Genomic DNA, 18,675 nt, shown 5'->3' on the forward strand with positions numbered 1-18,675 from the left:
TGCTATTACAGGCGAACTCTCCTAACCACACCCTAAGGTCCTCAAGGAAAGCCAAGGCCTGTGTCTATTTTATAGTGAGCCTCCAGCTTTTACTTCGAACAATGCCTCGCAGTAGAAACTCAACAAGTATCTGTGTTAATGTTGCTAACAAGTACTTCAAATCTGAGATAAACACTATCATAATGTACTACTGAGCACATATCGTGTGCCTGGCATTGTGCATGCATTATTTCATTATTTACTTAATCTTCACAACAGCCCTGCAAAATAGGTAGTATTTATCCCCATTTTACAGATGATGAAACTGACAGGGAAGTTAAGTGACACTTTCGAGGTCACACAGCCAGGAAGCCTGTGGAGGACAGTCAAAGCCGCCTCCATCTCTTCCCACAACATGAGGCTCCCTGACAACTGCTGAGACGTTCACAAGGGCTCAAGGAGTCCTCACTCAGCTCTCACCCCGGAAAGCAACTGCTCACCTCAATCAGTGTCTTGTCTTTCAGAGGGATCTCGCCATTGTAGCAGATTTCCCAGAGTGTGGTTCCAAAGCTCCATTTGTCAGCGGCCACACTCAGGTTCTTGGAGTCTTCAACACACTCGGGAGCAATCCACGGGATTCGTTCTATGCACTCTGGAAAAAGACCAGAGAGATTTCCAGATCAGTTTCTGGAAATGCCAGGGTTGTAAATCACTGTCATTGCAGCAGAAACTGTGAGCTAACGAAGAAACTATTTTAAGCAGTGCTTTCCAAACATGGGCCCGGGGGGGGGGGGGGGGCGGGGAGTTTGTGAAGGGTGCCACTTTCCAGGCCTCTCCGCCCGGGCACGTGCTCCACCATGCAGCAGTCTTAGGGCCAGCAGATGTGTCCATTTATCACAAGCCCCCAGGAGGGTCACATAGGGCCAGGCTTCCGAAGCTCTGGCCTCAGATGACAGCAAAGCACCCTGGGGAAGGCCAACACCCCGGGGAAGGAGAACAAAGGCTTAAGAAAGAAAAGGCAGAGGGGCACCTAGGTGGCTCAGTCGGTTAAGCATCCCACTCCTGATTTCGGCTCAGGTCACAGTTTGTGAGATCAAGGCCCACATCGGACTCTGCACTGACAGGCAAAGCCTGCTTGGGATTCTCTCTCTTCCTCTCTGTCTGCCCCTTCCCCACTTGCCTGTGTGTGTGCTCTCTTTCTCAAAATAAATAAATAAACATTAAAAAAAAAGAAGAAAAGGCAGGGAAAGACAAGAGGCCCATACATGCAGAGCAGGCATGGGCTCACCTCACTCATGCATTCTGCACAATCACCCTGCAATTGTGTGTTTGCTTTGTGTGGGAAAGAACAAGGGAATGAAAGCCTGAGGTGAGGCTGTCATACATCTCTTGCACCTGGCTACTTCTGCAGCCCTGTTCTGGCTTCCTGCCAAGGCTAGTGATCTTGAGTAGACACCCCTGCTGTGTCCCTCAACAAGCACTGTGGCCTCCAGCAACAGCCTCCTGGCTCCTGCTGGAAACAGAGGCAGTCACAGTCAGGCCCACCTCACTGACCCACAAGGCCCAGATGAAATCCCACTGCCTCCCTGAATCACCTGTCCCCAGCTAGGTGATATCGCTGTCTCTGAATGCCCATAGAATTTTACCGGCACCTCTTGGGGATACCCAGGCTCCTCTACTAGTTCTGGAGTCACCAGTGTCTGCGCCCCAGGTGCTTTCTGAGGACAGGTCCCGGGACAGATTCAGGGCTGAATCTTTGCTGACTGTGGGAGATGGGCGGGTGAGGGGCACTACATAGGCACTAAAGAATGCTTCCCATTTCCCTGCTAAGGAGTGAATGATTTCAGTTGTATTTGTAAGGCCTGTTTTCATCCTGGTTCCCTTCCAAACTTAGCCCATTCTTTGACCTACTGAACAAAACTCTAAGAGCCCAGCACTGTGCTTGGTGGCTGGCCGTCACAGGCCAGGGCCACGATGAGATCCCACACACGGCCTCGAAGGCTAAGAGGCAGAGTACTACTTGGGCAGTGCTGGTTGCAGTGTCTTGGCTCCTAGGCCTGTCTTTTCCTTCACAGCCCTATAGTTCACGATGACCTCATTCAAAGGCCACAAGAGCACAGCTATCACTTGGGGGCCTCCCCCAACAGCTCACCAACTACAGTGGAGGGCCAGGAGACCCGGCTCCTCTCGACACCTCTGTGACCATCCCTGGGCCCAGCAGCCTCCCTCTGTGCTACCCCAGCACCTCGAACACAGCTCTTATCGTCAGGACCACACGTGCCTTGGGTGAGTTTCCCCTACCACACAGCTCCCAGAGGGCAGGGACTGGCCCTCCCTACCCTCCACATCTCCCTCGGCCCCCGGGGCACAGCAGCAGCACCAGATGCCTGTCTGCTAAAGTGTCCTTCTTAAAAGGAAACACACCAGAGCCCTAGCCCCCTTCTCCCTGCTGGCCTGACCTTAATTCAGGTGGGGACAGGGAGGGTGGAAGGGTGAAGGGCACAGATGGGAACTGGGGTGGGAGGAAAGGGGAGACCCACCTTGCCTGGACAGCACGGTGATGGGGATGCCAGGGTCACTGAGCTTGATGAACGGGCCGAACTCACTGTCGATGCCCTCACGGGCCAAGAGGAGGTTTTTAGTGCACACATTTCCGTGGACCAGGTCTTTATCCTCCTGCAGAGTGAGAAGGGTGAACTCAGTCAAGTTGCCCATGGGGCTGCCCATCTTCCCTCCTTCCTTCACTCCGTTTCCAAGCCTGGCTCCTCACATCATCTCTCCATATTCCCCAGCGACAGCCATGCCCGGGCAGCCTAGCTCTCTCCCCAGTCATCTGTGTGACTCAGGTGTATTACACCATGGCCCTGCGCCCTGGTCCCCTCACCAGTAAAACGGGGATAATGGCAGAGTGGGCCTCATAGGGCTTCTGTGAGAATGACACCAAGGAGAACGTGTAGGACCCCTGAACGGCTGACCCACGGTAAGCACTACTGACGCTGGCGGTTTCACTCATTCGTGTGACAAGAATCACACTATTTCCACTCTTACCTATAGTGCAGTACAGAAGTCAGTCCTCTGACATGATACAATTTCCATCAAAACAGGATTCGTACACAAGCACACGAACAGCCCCAAATGACCAAGGTCGAGGCCACTAAGCACCAGGCACACCTGTGTTTAACCACAGAGACCAGGCCCCTCCAGCCCACCTCACCAGAGTCCCTTCCTGCCACCACCCACTCGGGCATTCTGGTTCCTGATGGGGGCCACCACAGACTCCAGAACATACTTACCAAGTAACTCAAGGCACTAGCCAGTTGTTTGGCAACTTTAAACTTCCACGGTGTGGTGAGGACATCACTTTTCCGGTGCATGAAGAGATCCAGGGGCCCCCCCTCCACAAACTCCTCCACCATGATATCTACAGGCACAAAAGTAGCCACAGTAGGGACAGTATCTTCCCTCACCCCCTGAGGGGAGCCCACTTTACTGACTGGTCCTCGGCTTGGGAGGACACAACCATCCTTGTGAGGTACAAACAGCAGAATGAGCGCTTACACCTCTGCCCCCGCCCAGACGCCTTCTTCTCTCTCAGCGTGCTCACCCCACCCTCCCGGGTCCAGCACAGTGTGCAGTCAGGGCTGGCAACAGTAAACGTTCGAGAAATGAGTGAAAAAAACAAATGGGGCTTAATTCCACATCCACTATTAAGCACAAGAACTGCTGCAAGAGGCAAGAAGCCCAGGCAAGGTAAAGGTGGCATCAGCCCCGAGTCATCCCCACAGCGCCAACGCTCCCAGCCAGGGCAACCTCCCCTTCCACAGCGAATACACTTACTTTCCACATCTCGGACACAGACGCCATAGAGGTACACGATGTGTTTGTGGGAGACCTGCCTCATCATGCTGGCTGCCTCAAAGAAGGCCTGTGGGAGAAGAGGACAAGGAATGCTAAGGGTCAGACTCCACTGCTCTGATGCCAAAGGGGCTCTGCTGAGAGGAAAGTCAATGGGTCCCAGGAAAACTCATCACTGTCATCCCAGGCCCTGAAACTGCTCCCCTGGCCTTGCCTGTCCAGAGGCATTGCTAAGCCGGCTGGGATACGGGATAGATTTAGACAACCTAATAGGATACAGAGCCAGGCTGGAAGGAGAGGCTAGCTGACAATTTCCCCATTAGATACGCACATCCACCACTTTCTCTCCATTAAACTTTGAGAAATAACAATGTTTGGCACTGTGTTAGAATAAACAAAAAACCAGGCAGATCTCAGTCAAGACTTGGCTTTATCACTCTAACAGTTTGTGGGATCTTGGGTAAGTCCTTTTACTCGTCTGGGCTTTAATGCTGTAGACTGTGAAGTGATACACCAGGGACTATGTAGAGTCCTGGGCTCCACCACAAGGACCTCTAGATAGGAAACAGGAGGACAGTGGGAGGGCCAGGAAGGGACAGGCTGCTCAACCCACTTCATCTTCAATCCTCCTTCACTTATTTTCCACGCCGGCTTTATCTCAGATTGTACTCGAAGAAAGGCATCCAGACTAGATGAGGAGTCTGGAAACCACAAGACCAAACTAAAGACAAAGGTTCTTCCAAGCTCACTGTGCTCCACTGGCTCCAGAACTGGGGGAGAAGAGGGGACGGGGTTATGAAGGAGACACTTACCAGAGAAATGTCCCTGTGGCTGGGGTCTAAGACTTTGAGGATCACTTTTATTCTCTTTTCTTCGGAAGTTCCTTCGTCATCTTTGTAATCCAGAAGGGTTCCAGAGTAGATATGCGTCCGCGTGCCTCTCCCAAGGTGCTCGCCCTGAAGAAGGAAGCAGGAGGTTGGGGTGATGACCCCTCTCTGGGGCTGCACTGAGGACTTAATGGGAACACAGAATACCAGCAGGGGTGGGGCAAAGGCAAAAGAGCCTCCAAAGATCACAGTCTCCCCATGTCTTGTCCCCGTCAGGCCTCCAAAAGAAATACAAAGCTATTTAACCAAACACAGATGTGGCACTTCCTGGGCCCCAGGAGACAGTTACAGTCCCAAACGGTTCCTTCCCTTCTACTTCCAGGAAACAACCTGTGGCTAAAACATAATCCTGACCAATCATAAAACTTCTAGTAGCGCCACCAATAGTCTCCAGTGACAGCAGCCCCACCCTCACCTCCAAAGTGGACTCAGAGAGGACCCCACGGGGGCTCCTCTACTACAGGCTAGGGTACAAAGAAAAGGGGCTTATTAGTGATCATGCTACTGCTCACTGGCCATTTAACTTGAGACATTCTTTCCTTAACCCCTTTCTGTGAACAGGGATAACAATCGTACCTGCCTCCCAGGGCTGTGTTAGAATCAAGTGAAGAGGCAGGTATAAAGGCTCCAGGTACAGAGTCTGGCACATCATGGCAGAAACGATCTGCTGGCTGATATGTTCTGTTTGATTGCCCTCTAGACCAGGCACTTGTTCGTTTTTCAGCTATCTACCCAGTGTGTGTGTCTGTATATGCACATGCGTGCTAAGCTTTAAAATTTGTGATGCATTTACATGTGGACTTGCCCTCACAATCCCACAGCGGGGGAAGGGGGTCAAGGCAGAGGCAGAGACTGGAAGGATGGGCCTTCAGTATCCTCACATATGAAAGAGAATAATACCACCAAATAACCGGTATGAGGACTCAAAGCCTCATACCCAAAAAGCAAAAAGCCCTTAGCACATAATCAGTCTCTAAGGAGTCTCCCAGTTCAAGCTTTAATAATTCTGAGTTAAACATCCTTAATATTGGGAAACCAAAATGTGATTCATAAAACTCAGGCACTCTCAAGCTACTGACATTAACCTCACAAAGTCTGTTAAGTTATGGTGCTATTATTCTATTATGCCAGCACGTTCTGTAAATGCAGAAAATGGATTCCCTTGGAATCAGCCTGCCCCTACAGGAATGTATACAATCGTTAATCGGGTATATTAATTTGCACAAATGCCACCATTTGTCATCTGTCATAGCACAGTGGCGATGCATCTGCCCTGTCTCCCATATCCTGGCGAGGTCCTGTGACTATTCATTAAAGCTGCATCTGTCATGAAGCGGTTCATCAAGATTATGGGAAGTTGTGTTCCCAGAACATCCCGTAAAAGCCATATGCTTGCAGAATAATTACTCTTCCCCAGAAGGGTTGCTTATCCCAGCAGCCAAGCCATGGCAACAGGCCTCCACAGCGCCCCACGGAGGGTCCTGCGTGTTACACATTGGCTTCCTTCCGTGCTGCTCCCTCTGCCTTTGTCTGGTGCTTGCTGTGTATCCTCTGGGACTCCGCTTAGATGCCGCTTTCCCAGGAAGCCATTTCTGTCCTCCCGAGGCTAAGCGGCATGGTCCCATCTGACAGTCCCACATCCTGCTGTATTTCCCTACTTAGGACTTGTGTCTTGGTAACGAGATTATCTACTTAAGATGAGAGTTGGCTCTTCCAGCGCACCGCGCACCCGCCAAGGGTTGTCGTCATGCGTGACACGTGAAAGTGCTCACTGTTGGCTAGATGAGTGCCGGGGGCACAGAGGGTGGCTATGATCTGTGCAGAGGTTCAAAGGCAAGGAAAGAAGGAAGGGCCCAAGTACAGGACCAAATTTAGGCAGGAAAAAAACCCAGGGTACTGCCATTCTGGTGACTTCAATCTCTGGCCACAGCTCCAACTCCACCAGAAGGACAGAACACAACACAATCTGGCCCTCAGTGAAGGATTTATCAAGGGAAGTGAGAGGCAGCTGCAGCTGCGGACCTCTATGCCCTGAAACCCTGCCCAACAGTTTCAGGGATTAACCTAAGAAAGTATACTAGCAAACCAACCCCAAGCCTGCCACCTTCCACTAGGCTCCCTAGTAGACGTGAGCCCACAATTCATTCCCCAACACCTCCAAAGTGTCACAGTTTCTCCCAGGCAGTAAACGTTCCTTCCCTCCAAGGCTGCTGGCAGGCTGTCTCCTTGGCCTCCCTGGTGTGTGGCTCCACACCATGCTCCACTGGGGCAGGGGCATGGAAGAGAACATGGGGTTTGCCCTGGGCCTCACACCCTTAGCCCAAGGGTAACTACAAGGGAAACCGGGCCTGCCTACAGCTGCAGACTCTGGGCAAGAGGCCTCCCAAGCTGGGACAACGGTCCAAGGGACCTATCTCTCAAGGCAGCTCTCCTGCCTCCTGACTGTATTCTGTATTCCCCCAGCTTTGCTCCGTTTGGAATCATCATCTGAAAGCCCAGGGTTGAACTTTAGAAGTGCTCTGTCACAGCATGTGGTGGGTTAACGAGGGTCATCAGCCCAGACTCCTCCCATGGACACCCTACTCTTGCCTTGTCAGCATTCCCACCAAGTTCTCCAACTCCTTCTATCTGCAGAAGACCACTCCCCGGAAGGTCCTGTAACCCTAGATAACCCCACAAAGCCTGACTAATCCATTTCCTTCAAAGACAAAGTGTCTCTTGGGAACATGAGCAAAACTGGGTAGAATGGCAGGGTGCTGGCTGAACAGCTTTAACTACAAAAGAAAAGTCCCGGTTTTTTTGTTTTTGTTTTTTCCAATAGGATTTCCCCAAACCCAGACTCCAGTCCCCCAAATCCTCAGACTGCTTGCCATGGGGAGGCAGGACCAAGGTGGACCCAGGAACCTTAGCAATGACTCACTTGCACGATATCTTTCTTGAGGATCCGGTCAAAACTCAGCTGGCTCATAGAGTAGACAGGCTGCCACTCCTGGGCTTTCTTAGTAGCCACCAGCAAATTGGAGATCTCTGCAGGAGAGAACGAAGAAGACTGAGCAGGGCAGCGAAGGTCCAAGATCCCAGTTGGCCAACGTCTGCCGAACCATGGATTTTGCTGAACACAACATTTGTACATTTGTTGCTTCAGTCATTCAACAAATATTTATTAAGTACCTGATTCCTGCCCTCCAGGAGCTGCTAAGGCAAATAACAGAGCCTAAGCTAATCGAGTAATCAACCAATCGAAAGGAAAGCTCCCATTTGTGCAGCTGCTCTCAAGGTTGCGAGAGCAGGGTCTGTTCTGGCAGCAGAACTCAGGGAAGGTTTGCCTAAGGAAGTGAAATTTTAAAATCTGAGAACAGAAACTCCCCGAAGGCAGGGGCCACTATCTATCTTATTTCCTGCTCTACCTCCACAGCCTGGTACATATAGTAGGTACTCAGTAAGTATCTGTTAAATGTGTGAATGAATAATCAGGATGAAGGATGAGAGCTGAAGAGGGAGGAAGAAGCAGTACGTTGGGCCTAGGGAGTGAGGGGAACTGAGTTAGGAAGGTAAAAAAACACTGGTTTTGTGTAAAAAAACAGGACAAGTAATCCAGAGAGAAGGTTGTGCCTGAACCTTTCTGGGCTCCCAGCAGTGCCTGACTCCAAGGAGGTGCTATCTAAATGTACAGATTATGAGCAGACCATCCCCAAATACCACTAATTCAAACAGCAAACTGAACACTTCACAAAATCTGCTGGGCAAGGGTGAGCACAGGAGGCTGATGGAATTTATAACCCACAGAAGGAGACTTCCCACCATGGAGCCACTTTGAGCTATGTCACTGTGGGGAAAGAGAGCACCTTCCAGATTCAGACTGGCAGTGAGAGGGTTCTGGAACCCTGGAAGAACTCCACCCATGAGCACTAAGTACTAGGTCCCTACATTAGGCCAAGTAACTCAAACATGGTCTCTCAAGTCCTCACTTCCTTGCAGGGCACGTTTGTTTTCCTTTTTTTTTTGTTTTTTGTTTTGTTTTTAATTTTTTTTAATGTTCACTTATTTTTGAGAGAGTGAGAGACAGAGCATGAGCAGAGGAGGGGCAGAGAGAGAGGGAGACACAGAATCCAAAGCAGGCTCCAGGCTCCGAGCTGTCAGCACAGAGCCCGACACGGGGCTCAAACTCGCAAACCATCGGATCATGACCTGAGCTGAAGTTGGACACTTAACCGACTGAGCCACCCAGGCGCCCCTAAGCATCCAACTTTGGCTCAGGTCACGATCCCAAAGTCTGTGGGTTTGAGCCTGGCATTGGGCTCTGTGCTGACAGCTCAGAGCCTGGAGCCTGCTTCGGAATCTATGTCTCCCTCTCTCTCTCTCTGCCCCTACCCCGCTTGCACTCTCTCTCTCAAAGATGAAAAAAATTCTTAAAAAATTTTGTAATAGGGGCGCCTGGGTGGCTCAGTTGCTTAAACGTCCGACTTCAGCTCAGGTCACGATCTCGCGGTCCGTGAGTTCAAGCCCCGCGTCAGGCTCTGTGCTGACTGCTCAGAGCCTGGAGCCTGTTTCAGATTCTGTGTCTCCCTCTCTCTCTGACTCTCCCTTCATGCTCTGTCTCTCTCTGTCTCAAAAATAAATAAACGTTAAAAAAAAATTTTTTTTAATTTTGTAATAAAAAAAATCTAAGTTAGATTTTTAAATCTACTTACTATAAAATCTGTACAATAGTGGTTAAGAGTTGAGAACTGGTGTCCTCCTATGTTCAAATTGTCTTTGCTCCTACCGTGTGCCTTGGACAAGTGTGCTTTCCACTCCTCTGAACACTGATCTTCTCATCAGCAACATGGATGGTAATAACACCAACCTCAGAGGAGGTTCTGGGAGCCAGAAACTAGGTTCAGACATAGGTTCCCCTTGTGATCACATTCTGGGTACCCTTTCTCCAGAGTCTATTCTCCCCCATTCTGTTACCCTGACTCCATGCAATCACCTGGATAAAATCAGATTCAAACAGGCCAACTCAGGACTGCCCTGGTGGAGAAAAGACCTCAAAAAGGGCCACTTGAAAAGTGTCCCCAGGGAAGAGTCAGGGCAATAGAGCTGCTTTGGGACTGAGAGAGGAGAAGGAAAAGAGGAACCATTTACGGGATGATGATCTGCATGGCTGCTACGGGGAATGTGGCACTGAAGTCAACCATGTGAGTGGGGAAAGCCGCTAAACCCCCACAAGCCTGGTTTCTCACTGGAAAAATGGGAGACACAGTTGTGCCCCTTGTGAGGTTGCTGTGAGGGATAAATGAGAATGCACACGGCGGGGGGGGGGGCTCACTTCAGCACCTGGCATCTAGGGAGCACTCCAAAACTGGTAGCTATTGTGGTTAAGACCAACATTACATCCTGGTCAGCGTCACCATCCTTGTACCAGCTGGTTGGCAACGGCCTGCAGAAGCTTTCAGCGTCAGAGCGAAAGGCTGCAGAAATCAAACACCCAGCGTGACTCCACAGATGAGGATGTGGGTCAGTGATGACTAGGCCAGTGAGTCCTGCTGGGTCCCTATCCCCTTCTTGACATGGCCGCCCTCAGGCCTAGAGAGGGGTGGTGGGGCTGGACCAGACACAGAGATGTGGATTTGCTTTGCTGTCACATCCACTCTGAGCGCTGCCTGCTTTTCACTGATTCCATGAGGAGCTTCTTAGCTGCATTTTCAAGTAAGAAACCCAGGTCAGAGTCTGGCTATCAGAGCCTTAGAGTTAGGAGGGCAGAGGCATTCAGGAACCCAAAACGACCTTCTTTAATAGTCATGATTTCCTCACTTCTCTAATTTGCAGGTGGTAGAGGGAAGACAGAGGGCTTCTGAGGGCACACAGAAGCCAGCCTCATCCTCAGAGCTTGTTCTTCCTTTCTCCCTAAGCCCCCCCATCAGTCCCTCCTCTCCCCCAGGTCAGGAGAACTGGCCCCTGCCCCACAGCCATGGGTTAATGGCTGCCCCTGTGCATTTGCAGAGTGTGATGTAGGGAAAAGACCATCTGAGGTGGGTCAGAGGACTTGAGTTCAATTCCCCACTCCTGCTCGAACTACCTGGGCAAGCACAATGGCGATTACAACATACTCCGGGTTGTTTGGAAGATTAAATGACAGGGCCTGGCACATGACAGTACCCATCACCATCACCATCGTCATCATAACTTGCTGCTACTTTTATCATAACTAGTACTGACACCACTAGCAAGGCACTGAGCTTCTCTGGGCTTCAATTTCCGCATCTCCGTAACAGCTACAAAGAGCTATTGTACAGATGGAATAAATGCAAATATGCACGTAAAGCATTTGAAATTAGTTAAGTACCCAGCAGTATGGTAGCTACTGCCGTAATTATCAGACATCAGTGAACGTGGATTCTGTGCCAGGTGCTGTGTACCCACCCTACGAGTCACAGCGTGGTAAGATAGACCCAGAGCCTGTCTGAATAGTTCATATTCAAGTGGGAGGGACATTCAGTGTGGAGTTCCAGGGGCCCCAAGGGAAGCCATGAGAGAGGGATTCAATGCATTCCTGTGCTTTTCCTGCCATGGCTACTGGCTCCCTGGTCTGGACTGGGAGGGGCAGGAATCTACACCAGAGACCTACCCAGCTAATTCCAGGGAAGAAATCCTGTCCCAGCCTCCCATCTGCCACTTCTCACTATGTGTGGCTGCTGCCCTCCATCCCCCCCAACCTTACCCGGAGACCACCAATCTGCCTGTACTACCTGGAAGAGAGATTATGTAAGTAAATAGGGTAGTTGGGCTTTAAGATTTTACCTCCCTCTGAGGCCAAGGTCTCAGGGCCAAGTGGCAGATGTGTTTTTACCCTCGCGGAACATCTTCAAGCATGAAAACAAAGGCTGCAGTTACCCCCGAAGCTGGCAGGAAACCCTATCTGATCAACAAGAACACAAGACCTTCCTCTTTCCCTGAGTGCAGTGGCAGCCCCGCGGCTGGGAGACCAAACAGTGATTCAAACATCAAGAACCCAGGACCCTTTCTGTCCCAGTGTTGCATCCTCTGTCCACCCCTGACATAAAGGCTCACGGGCAAATTCCCTTAAAAGAACAAGATGTGTCAGATAAAGAGACTCCTCAGAGTATCTTCGACCACACTTACTGGGGCCTGCCCGTCCCAAATGTGCTGCCTGCCCTTTGAGGCCTGACCCCTTCTGAGGGAAGGATGTGACACAGGTAGGGCAGCACCTATGGGAATGTCAAAAAAACTATCTGGAGTAGGCTGGCACTCAAACCCCTCTTTGACCTGACCTTCAGTGAGACTCACTTCATTTCTACAGGACTCAATTTTCTCACCTCTAAAATGGGGCACTTGACTAGGTGATGCCTAACTGTCCTTCCAGTTCTCACATTCTAAGAGGTGATGAATTCACCTGCAGGATATCAGTGACACTAACCATGGGGCTTCAAAAAGAATAGCTGAGTCTGTCATCCCCCCATCCACTTTATTCCCTGACTCTCCTATGGTTCCTCGCTCAGCTCCCTGGCATGGCATCCAAGGCCTCCTAGGACCCAAATCTGCCCTCTCCCAGTCTCATCAGCCCCTTCTTTTTATTTTATTCTATTCTACCCTACTCTATTTTATTTTAGAGAAAGAGAGCACAGGTTGGGGGGAGAGACAGAATCTTAAGCAGGCTCCATGCTCAGCATCGAGCTCAACGCAGGGCTCGATCCCATGACCCCGGGATCATGACCTGAGCCCAAATCAAGAGCTGAATGTTCAACCAGCTGAGCTGCCCACGCATACCATCCTACCTCTTCTTTCTAACTTCACTGAATGCATTAGCCCTTCAGCCCCTGTTCTTCTGCAGCTCCTGCTTTGGCCTACCACACTGCCCCTACACATGCTTTGTTGGAAAAGCCTTTATCTAGTGGCCAGGCTAACTGTCCAACACGAGGCTCAAGATCCACCTCTGTGCAGCTTTCCAGTCCACGACTCAGGGATTCTGACCATGCGCTTCTTTGCGAGCCTGAGGTCTGATATGTAGGTGTTGATGAAAACAGCCATCACGTAGTGCGGTGGCCTCGTTTACCTGAAACATTTTCTATGTTAGACTGGAAACCCTTGGAGAGAGGGGCCTGAGTGTCAGGCATTTGATTCTCTGCATTTACCACAGTTCTTGACCCACAGAGGATATACTAGGAACATTTCTCAGAAAATAAACCACTCACAGGGGAACATTTTACCTTAAAGAGGAAAGTGGTAAGCTTCTGTTTACGAATCCTAAACGTGCTCTTTCCGAAGCCTGAGATGCTAAGAAAAGGTGTATGTTTTTATCTATAGACAATGCTGACACCTGAGGCCCAGGATTGAAGTTCAGGACAGACTCGTAACAAAACTAAATGAAGGACACCTAGAAACTGTGGGTAGGGGCCACTTTCTTCAAACCAACCAGCAGCTTCTGCTTGATCCATGTCTTAGAGCATCAGCAAGGGGCAAAGGGGATCAGCGAAGGGACAGGGCCCAGCTCTAGCCAGGGGAGACCGACCTCGGGGCTTGGGCTGGCAGCAGCGTTTCAGCACGAAGCTGATGTTGTCCGTCCGTAGGATCTGTTTCTTGAGGTGGTTCATGAGGTCCCCCAGGCTGGGGAAGCTGCGGTCCGAGCCATGCAGGCTGTAACGGCCCTTCTGCACCTCGATCTGAAAGTTCTTGAACTGTTTCAGGCTACCCACCACCTGCCATTCAAGAAAAGGCTCAGGCAAATGTATCAACAACAGGAGAAGCTGAATAAGGATATATGGAACTATGTACTGTCTCTGTAACATTTCTGTAGATCTATAATTATTCAAAAATAAATATTTATTACAAACAAGTAAACAATAAATAAGTCCAGAAGAAGACAATGATCAAAGACAGTTAACACTAGAGAGAAAGCTTAACAGAGCAGGACTTCTACAATAGCATCACCCCATTTTAAACCTGTAAGATGGAGTTCAATGAAAAACCAACCTCACAGGAACGTTGCTGTGACTGCATGACAAAGTAAAAAACTTAGAAGGTGCTTCGTAAAGGTTTGCAAATATCATTATGCATGAAATAATCATTACTATAACTACATTCATCCAGGAAGTCTCTCAAACTGAGCCCTTCCAGGCCATGCATCTATTTGAGGAGAACCCCTCTAGGAGGTGGTGGTCAGTGGTCTGGTCCGTTTCTAGATTCTATAGTACCACAGAGGGAAGTATAAGCAGCTTTCCTTCACGGGCACTTTTTGTACAAAGATAAATATTTTAGTCATTAAGGATGAAGGTCGGAAAGATCTACTTATGGTATATACTAGGATAAGATGTTTAAGATCGCAAAGCCTTGGGTTTTATTCATCTGTACAATGGGGATAATGCCAGGGTCAATCTCACAGGGTCAGTATAAGGTTTAAATGAGGACATGTAAAGTGGTCAGCACAGCGTCTGGTGAGCTAAAATGAACTGCGCCAGTAATCGTATGTATGATCCTGTTTTCCCCAGGTAATCTGACACCAGGCGGACCACACTCCTGAGTCATCGACATTCCTGGTCCAGCACAAGCCGATTCCACCTCAGAAGGCAGTTAGGCTGTCTCATGCGCCCATCCATATTAACAACATTATACTCCCTTCACAGACTGATGAATGTAGAAGACAGGCATGCTGCCCAAACAACAAAGCTGACAAGTTCTGACCCGCTGTGGCCATATCAGCCACGAGGCCTTGCTGTACAGGAAGGCTCCCAGGTAGGCACTGGTACCCAGACACTTGACAGCCCTGGGTTCCTTCTGCCATTTCCTCTTCCCCCTCTGAACAGAGTCTAGTCCCCAGGGCTTCCCCGTACTTTTCCTTCCAGTGTCTGAGGGCTATGGTGCACTAATGTGCTCACTTCCACCTTGCAGCCCCACCCCCTGCCATCCCAGTTCTCCCAGTTCGTGCTAACCCAGTCAACACTAGTGTATCTGTCTGGACTAATTCTGTAAAACTCATGGTCTTTTAAAATATCCCATTTCCTGTATTTAAGATTGCATGAATGACAAAGGGAGTATTGTAGTCTAGTGAGGTAAGGTCAACAATTCTGGTTTCTATCTTTGCTTTCTGGGTATCTCTCACATCGTTGCTAGCTTCCAGCTACTGTAGAGTCACTAAGTAGAGTCATCTCCACTTGTCAAACCACGGCACGGCAAGTCGTCCATTAAAATGTCTGAAGCTACCATCCAGGGAAAGCTGTGTTAGGCCAGGCTGCCAAGCTGGCCTTCCTGGCACTGGTTGGTACCTGTGAGTGCCACAGACAGATGTGGCTCTGTGTCTGAGATTCTGTCACCGAACAAATGCACTAAATGACAAATGTTTGGTCTGAACTGGTTTTCTGGCCACATTCTACCTTCCAGAGCCGCCGTGGATCCCTGACATGGGTCTCTTGAGGGAAGAAAGAAAGGGCCACAAGGAGGAAAGTTTCGGGGTTTGGCTGCTCAGGAAGTCTCCTTTTGAAGACTGGGGTTGTTCCAGTCAGAACTGCCAGGGATTTTCTCAGAAAATTATAATGCTCAACATCCTGCTCTGCATTTCTCTGGGTGTCTATCTCCCCGGGCTTTTTTACCCCCACCCCAGCCCTCCCGCCAGGTGGTCCTCTCTGCAGCAGCTCCTAGGCTGGCTGCACTGAACACATGTGGCCAATATGACTTGGCCTGACTGACCTCAGATTTTTCAAAGCAGGTGACAGTCATGAGGATATTGTCAAAGTCGGTACAGCTCCACCTCAGCACATACATTCCCTCCTCGCTTCCTTCTTGCCGCAACTTATTGATGGCATATTCTGTGCTAGAGGGAGAGAAAGGGAAAGGGAGAAAGAGCTCATACCGATGACAGCACTCTAAATCCCTTGGAGTAGCCACTTCCCCAAGCTGGCTCAAGTCCTATGCGCCCATCTCATTACCCAACCTGGGGCCTGAAGTCCTGTCTGAGAGGACACATGAGGCAAGCTGAGATGCCAAGGAGCCTCAACACGTATCAAGTCTCCAAGGTCTAGAAAGAGGACTTGTCTGCCATCTAAGGCACTGAGCCCAGCTTGACCCTGACTTCCCTACACATGTGGTCTCCAGCTTGACAGAAGCTATCCCCCCCACAAAGGTGATGCAGGAAGGCCTGACCAGTAGACAGCAGGGAGGGATGGAAAAGAGGGCACCAAAAAAGTCCTAAACAACATGCTCAACTGGCCCCAACCTAATCAACTGATGACACCACACATCCCATCACTAAAATATGGTTCCGTTCACACCAAAGGGACCTGAAAAGTTTCCAGAACCAACCAGATGGGACCGTGACAACCATTCTGTATGTTGTGGACAATCAGTGGGGGAGCCACATCAGTGCAGAGGTAATGATGGGCATCCGCTGTGAGCCGGAAGTAGCCGTCTACCAGGGACACAAAGGACAAGGCCTCCTCGTGGGACGAAAGCTTCAGTTCCTGATGAGAGAGAAGACATGCCCGTGGTTACATCATGTGCCTACTACCTCAAGCAGCTGACTTTATGGGGAGGTACAGAGTGAAAAGATATTTAAAACACAATGGATGAGGCATGACCTCAAAAGGAAGCACTTTTTGCCAATAATAACTGTACCCCTTGCATTTATACAGGATTTTGACTCTCCATACTTTCTCATCTAGTGTCTTCAAACTACCAGATGAGGTATGGTGTGTTTGCATGGGAGGAAGGGCAGAACGGGCAGCTATGGCAGGCAGAAGACCTATGGAGAGGCTGCCACAGGGGTCTAGATGGAGGAACAAGCCTGCCTCAGGTATAAAAGTACAGAGAGCTTAAAAAAAAAAAAAAAAAAGAAGTGGAGGGAGGAGCAGCAGAGCATGTGGAAGTGGTACTCTGGTCTTGGCACTAAGCAATGACTGACTCAGCACCCATTTTACAGAAAAGGAAACATAGGCACAGATGCTTCATCTCATATGGAGTTGGTCTAGAAGGTGAAACTCCGAAGTCTTAATCCAGGAATGGTCCCAGACAATGATGAGGTTGCTAGATTAAGTCCAGAGACCTCTGAGGGTTTGGAGGCGGCAGAGAGTCTTACTCAAAGTGGGAGAACAAAGGCAAAAATGGAGATGAGAGAGGGGATATCCACAGAAAGAAGGTTTTCAAAAAAAAATGCCTGGAGATAAAGACAGGTGAATTTTTTTTTCTGTCTTGGTCATATAGCCCTGAACAAAAACTGACTATCTGAGAGAAGCCATGGGCTCAACCAGGAACATCTCCTGACGGAGGGGGGAATGGAAAGCCATTTAGAGCTTTGACTCACAAGAATATTAAAAAGCACCTGAGTCTTCTGAGGGCAGAATGGCATGTGAGTATAAGACTCTGTCCATAGTACTGGAGAAAGGACAGGCTGGTGGCAAAGAAAAACAGACACAGGAGACAAATCAGTGAAAGAGAAAGGGGTGGACAGAAGCAACTAGAAAGGATGGAGGCAAGTGGGACTAATGACAGCTACCTTGCCAAAGGAAGGGTCAGCTCTAGACTTGTGAGCCAAGGAGGCTAAGGCCACCACAGAGATGGTTATTCAGTAAGGAGACTCTGTGCTAAGTGTGCTTCCTTTCACATGTTACCTGGCATTGACCTGCAGATCCCCAAAGAGCAAATTCAGAGCAAATGGTCTGAATCGGGCAGCCCTTCCCCCAATCACCTAAAAGACCGAGACCACATAAGCACTTCCCTGAGAGAAGTCTGAGGAAATGGGAGACGTCAAGAAGAGGCAGAGAAAAGAGATAAATCAAGATATAGTTTGATAACATGCTAGCATCATGCTTTCCTGAAAGACCAGCAGCCAAAGTACTGCCTGGTCAAAGGGCTTGGAAATCCCATGGCTGGCAAGGGACAGGGGAAGGAGATAAAGAAGAGAAAGCATCACACAGTGTTAACCCACAGGTTCTGGAGTCCGTTTACGTGGGTTCACATCTTAGTATCTCCAACTTGCTATTATGGTTAAGCACATGCAATCGTCATTTTTACAGGTCAAAAACTGTCAAATATTGGCAATTTCAAATGGTTTAATCTTAGAGCTGTGTGACCTTGGGCAAGGTACCTAAGCTTTTTGTGCCTTAGTTTCCTCCTCTGTAAAATAGGGACAATAATACACCTACCTATAAGGTCGGTGAAAATGGAAAGAATTTACATTCACAAAGCATTTAGAACAGGAAGTGTCTGGCATGTAGTAAGAGCTAGTATTTGTAGAGGAAAATGCAGTAACGAGGAGATGAAGTATTTATTTCTCCCCGCCTTCCTCCAGCAGCTGCCACAGACTCGCCAGCCCCTGTGGTCCAAGCGGGCGCTGACTGCAGTGCCCGACGTGACTCTGTCAGCCAGGATAGGATGGGGCGGGCTCACAGACACGGTACCAGCTGGCGGTGGCTTCTCCCCTCTGCTACATGCATCTTCAGGGTCTGACCGAGGTGAAGAGCCCGACCACGGCTGTGCCAAGCTCTTCCTCCCTGCAGTCTCTGGGGAAGAGAACGCTTTGGAGCTGGAGCTGCACATTCTTACTCCGTGACCCTGCACGAGTTTCCACACCTCTCCACAGTCTAGACCTCCCTTCCCCCCCGCCCAGAAACAGAGCCAAAATTCCTACATCTAAGATCCTTGTAAGGACTAAATAAAATAGTATAGACACAGCACAGAATCCAGGCTTATAGCTATGATATGCTGAATAAATGGCACTCATTTTTATCTTCTTCCTCCCTACATTCTCCATCTTCCCACTAACATCTATCTGGACTCTACTGCTTCTCCCTTCACTTTATTTTTCACTAGTTTCCTGATGAAATTAACTTATGTTTATTGTTTAAAAGGGGGGGGAGATGAGAATAAAAATATTTAAATTATTCATAATCCCACCATAAATAACAGCTGTTAATATATTTTAAAATATTTATTTAAGAGAGAGAGTGCAAGCATGAGTGGGGAG

The 18,675-nt window shown here is 49.4% G+C and overlaps 1 protein-coding gene across 1 annotated transcript in view; it reads right to left on the minus strand.

Moving 5' to 3' along the window:
• JAK1 (Janus kinase 1) overlaps positions 1–18,675 on the minus strand; it is a 127,632-nt gene that overhangs the window by 9,719 nt on the left and 99,238 nt on the right. Inside the window, exons 9-17 of the mRNA XM_027058982.2 lie at positions 16,017–16,174; positions 15,405–15,528; positions 13,234–13,420; positions 7,642–7,748; positions 4,647–4,790; positions 3,817–3,904; positions 3,273–3,400; positions 2,520–2,655; positions 480–631 (exon numbers count right to left, since the gene is read on the minus strand). Of these exons, the coding sequence (XP_026914783.1) occupies positions 480–631; positions 2,520–2,655; positions 3,273–3,400; positions 3,817–3,904; positions 4,647–4,790; positions 7,642–7,748; positions 13,234–13,420; positions 15,405–15,528; positions 16,017–16,174 (1,224 nt within the window). The remainder of the gene's footprint in view (positions 1–479; positions 632–2,519; positions 2,656–3,272; positions 3,401–3,816; positions 3,905–4,646; positions 4,791–7,641; positions 7,749–13,233; positions 13,421–15,404; positions 15,529–16,016; positions 16,175–18,675) is intronic.

Source organism: Acinonyx jubatus, chromosome C1 (genome assembly GCF_027475565.1).
Source record: "Acinonyx jubatus isolate Ajub_Pintada_27869175 chromosome C1, VMU_Ajub_asm_v1.0, whole genome shotgun sequence".
NCBI lineage: Eukaryota > Metazoa > Chordata > Mammalia > Carnivora > Felidae > Acinonyx > Acinonyx jubatus.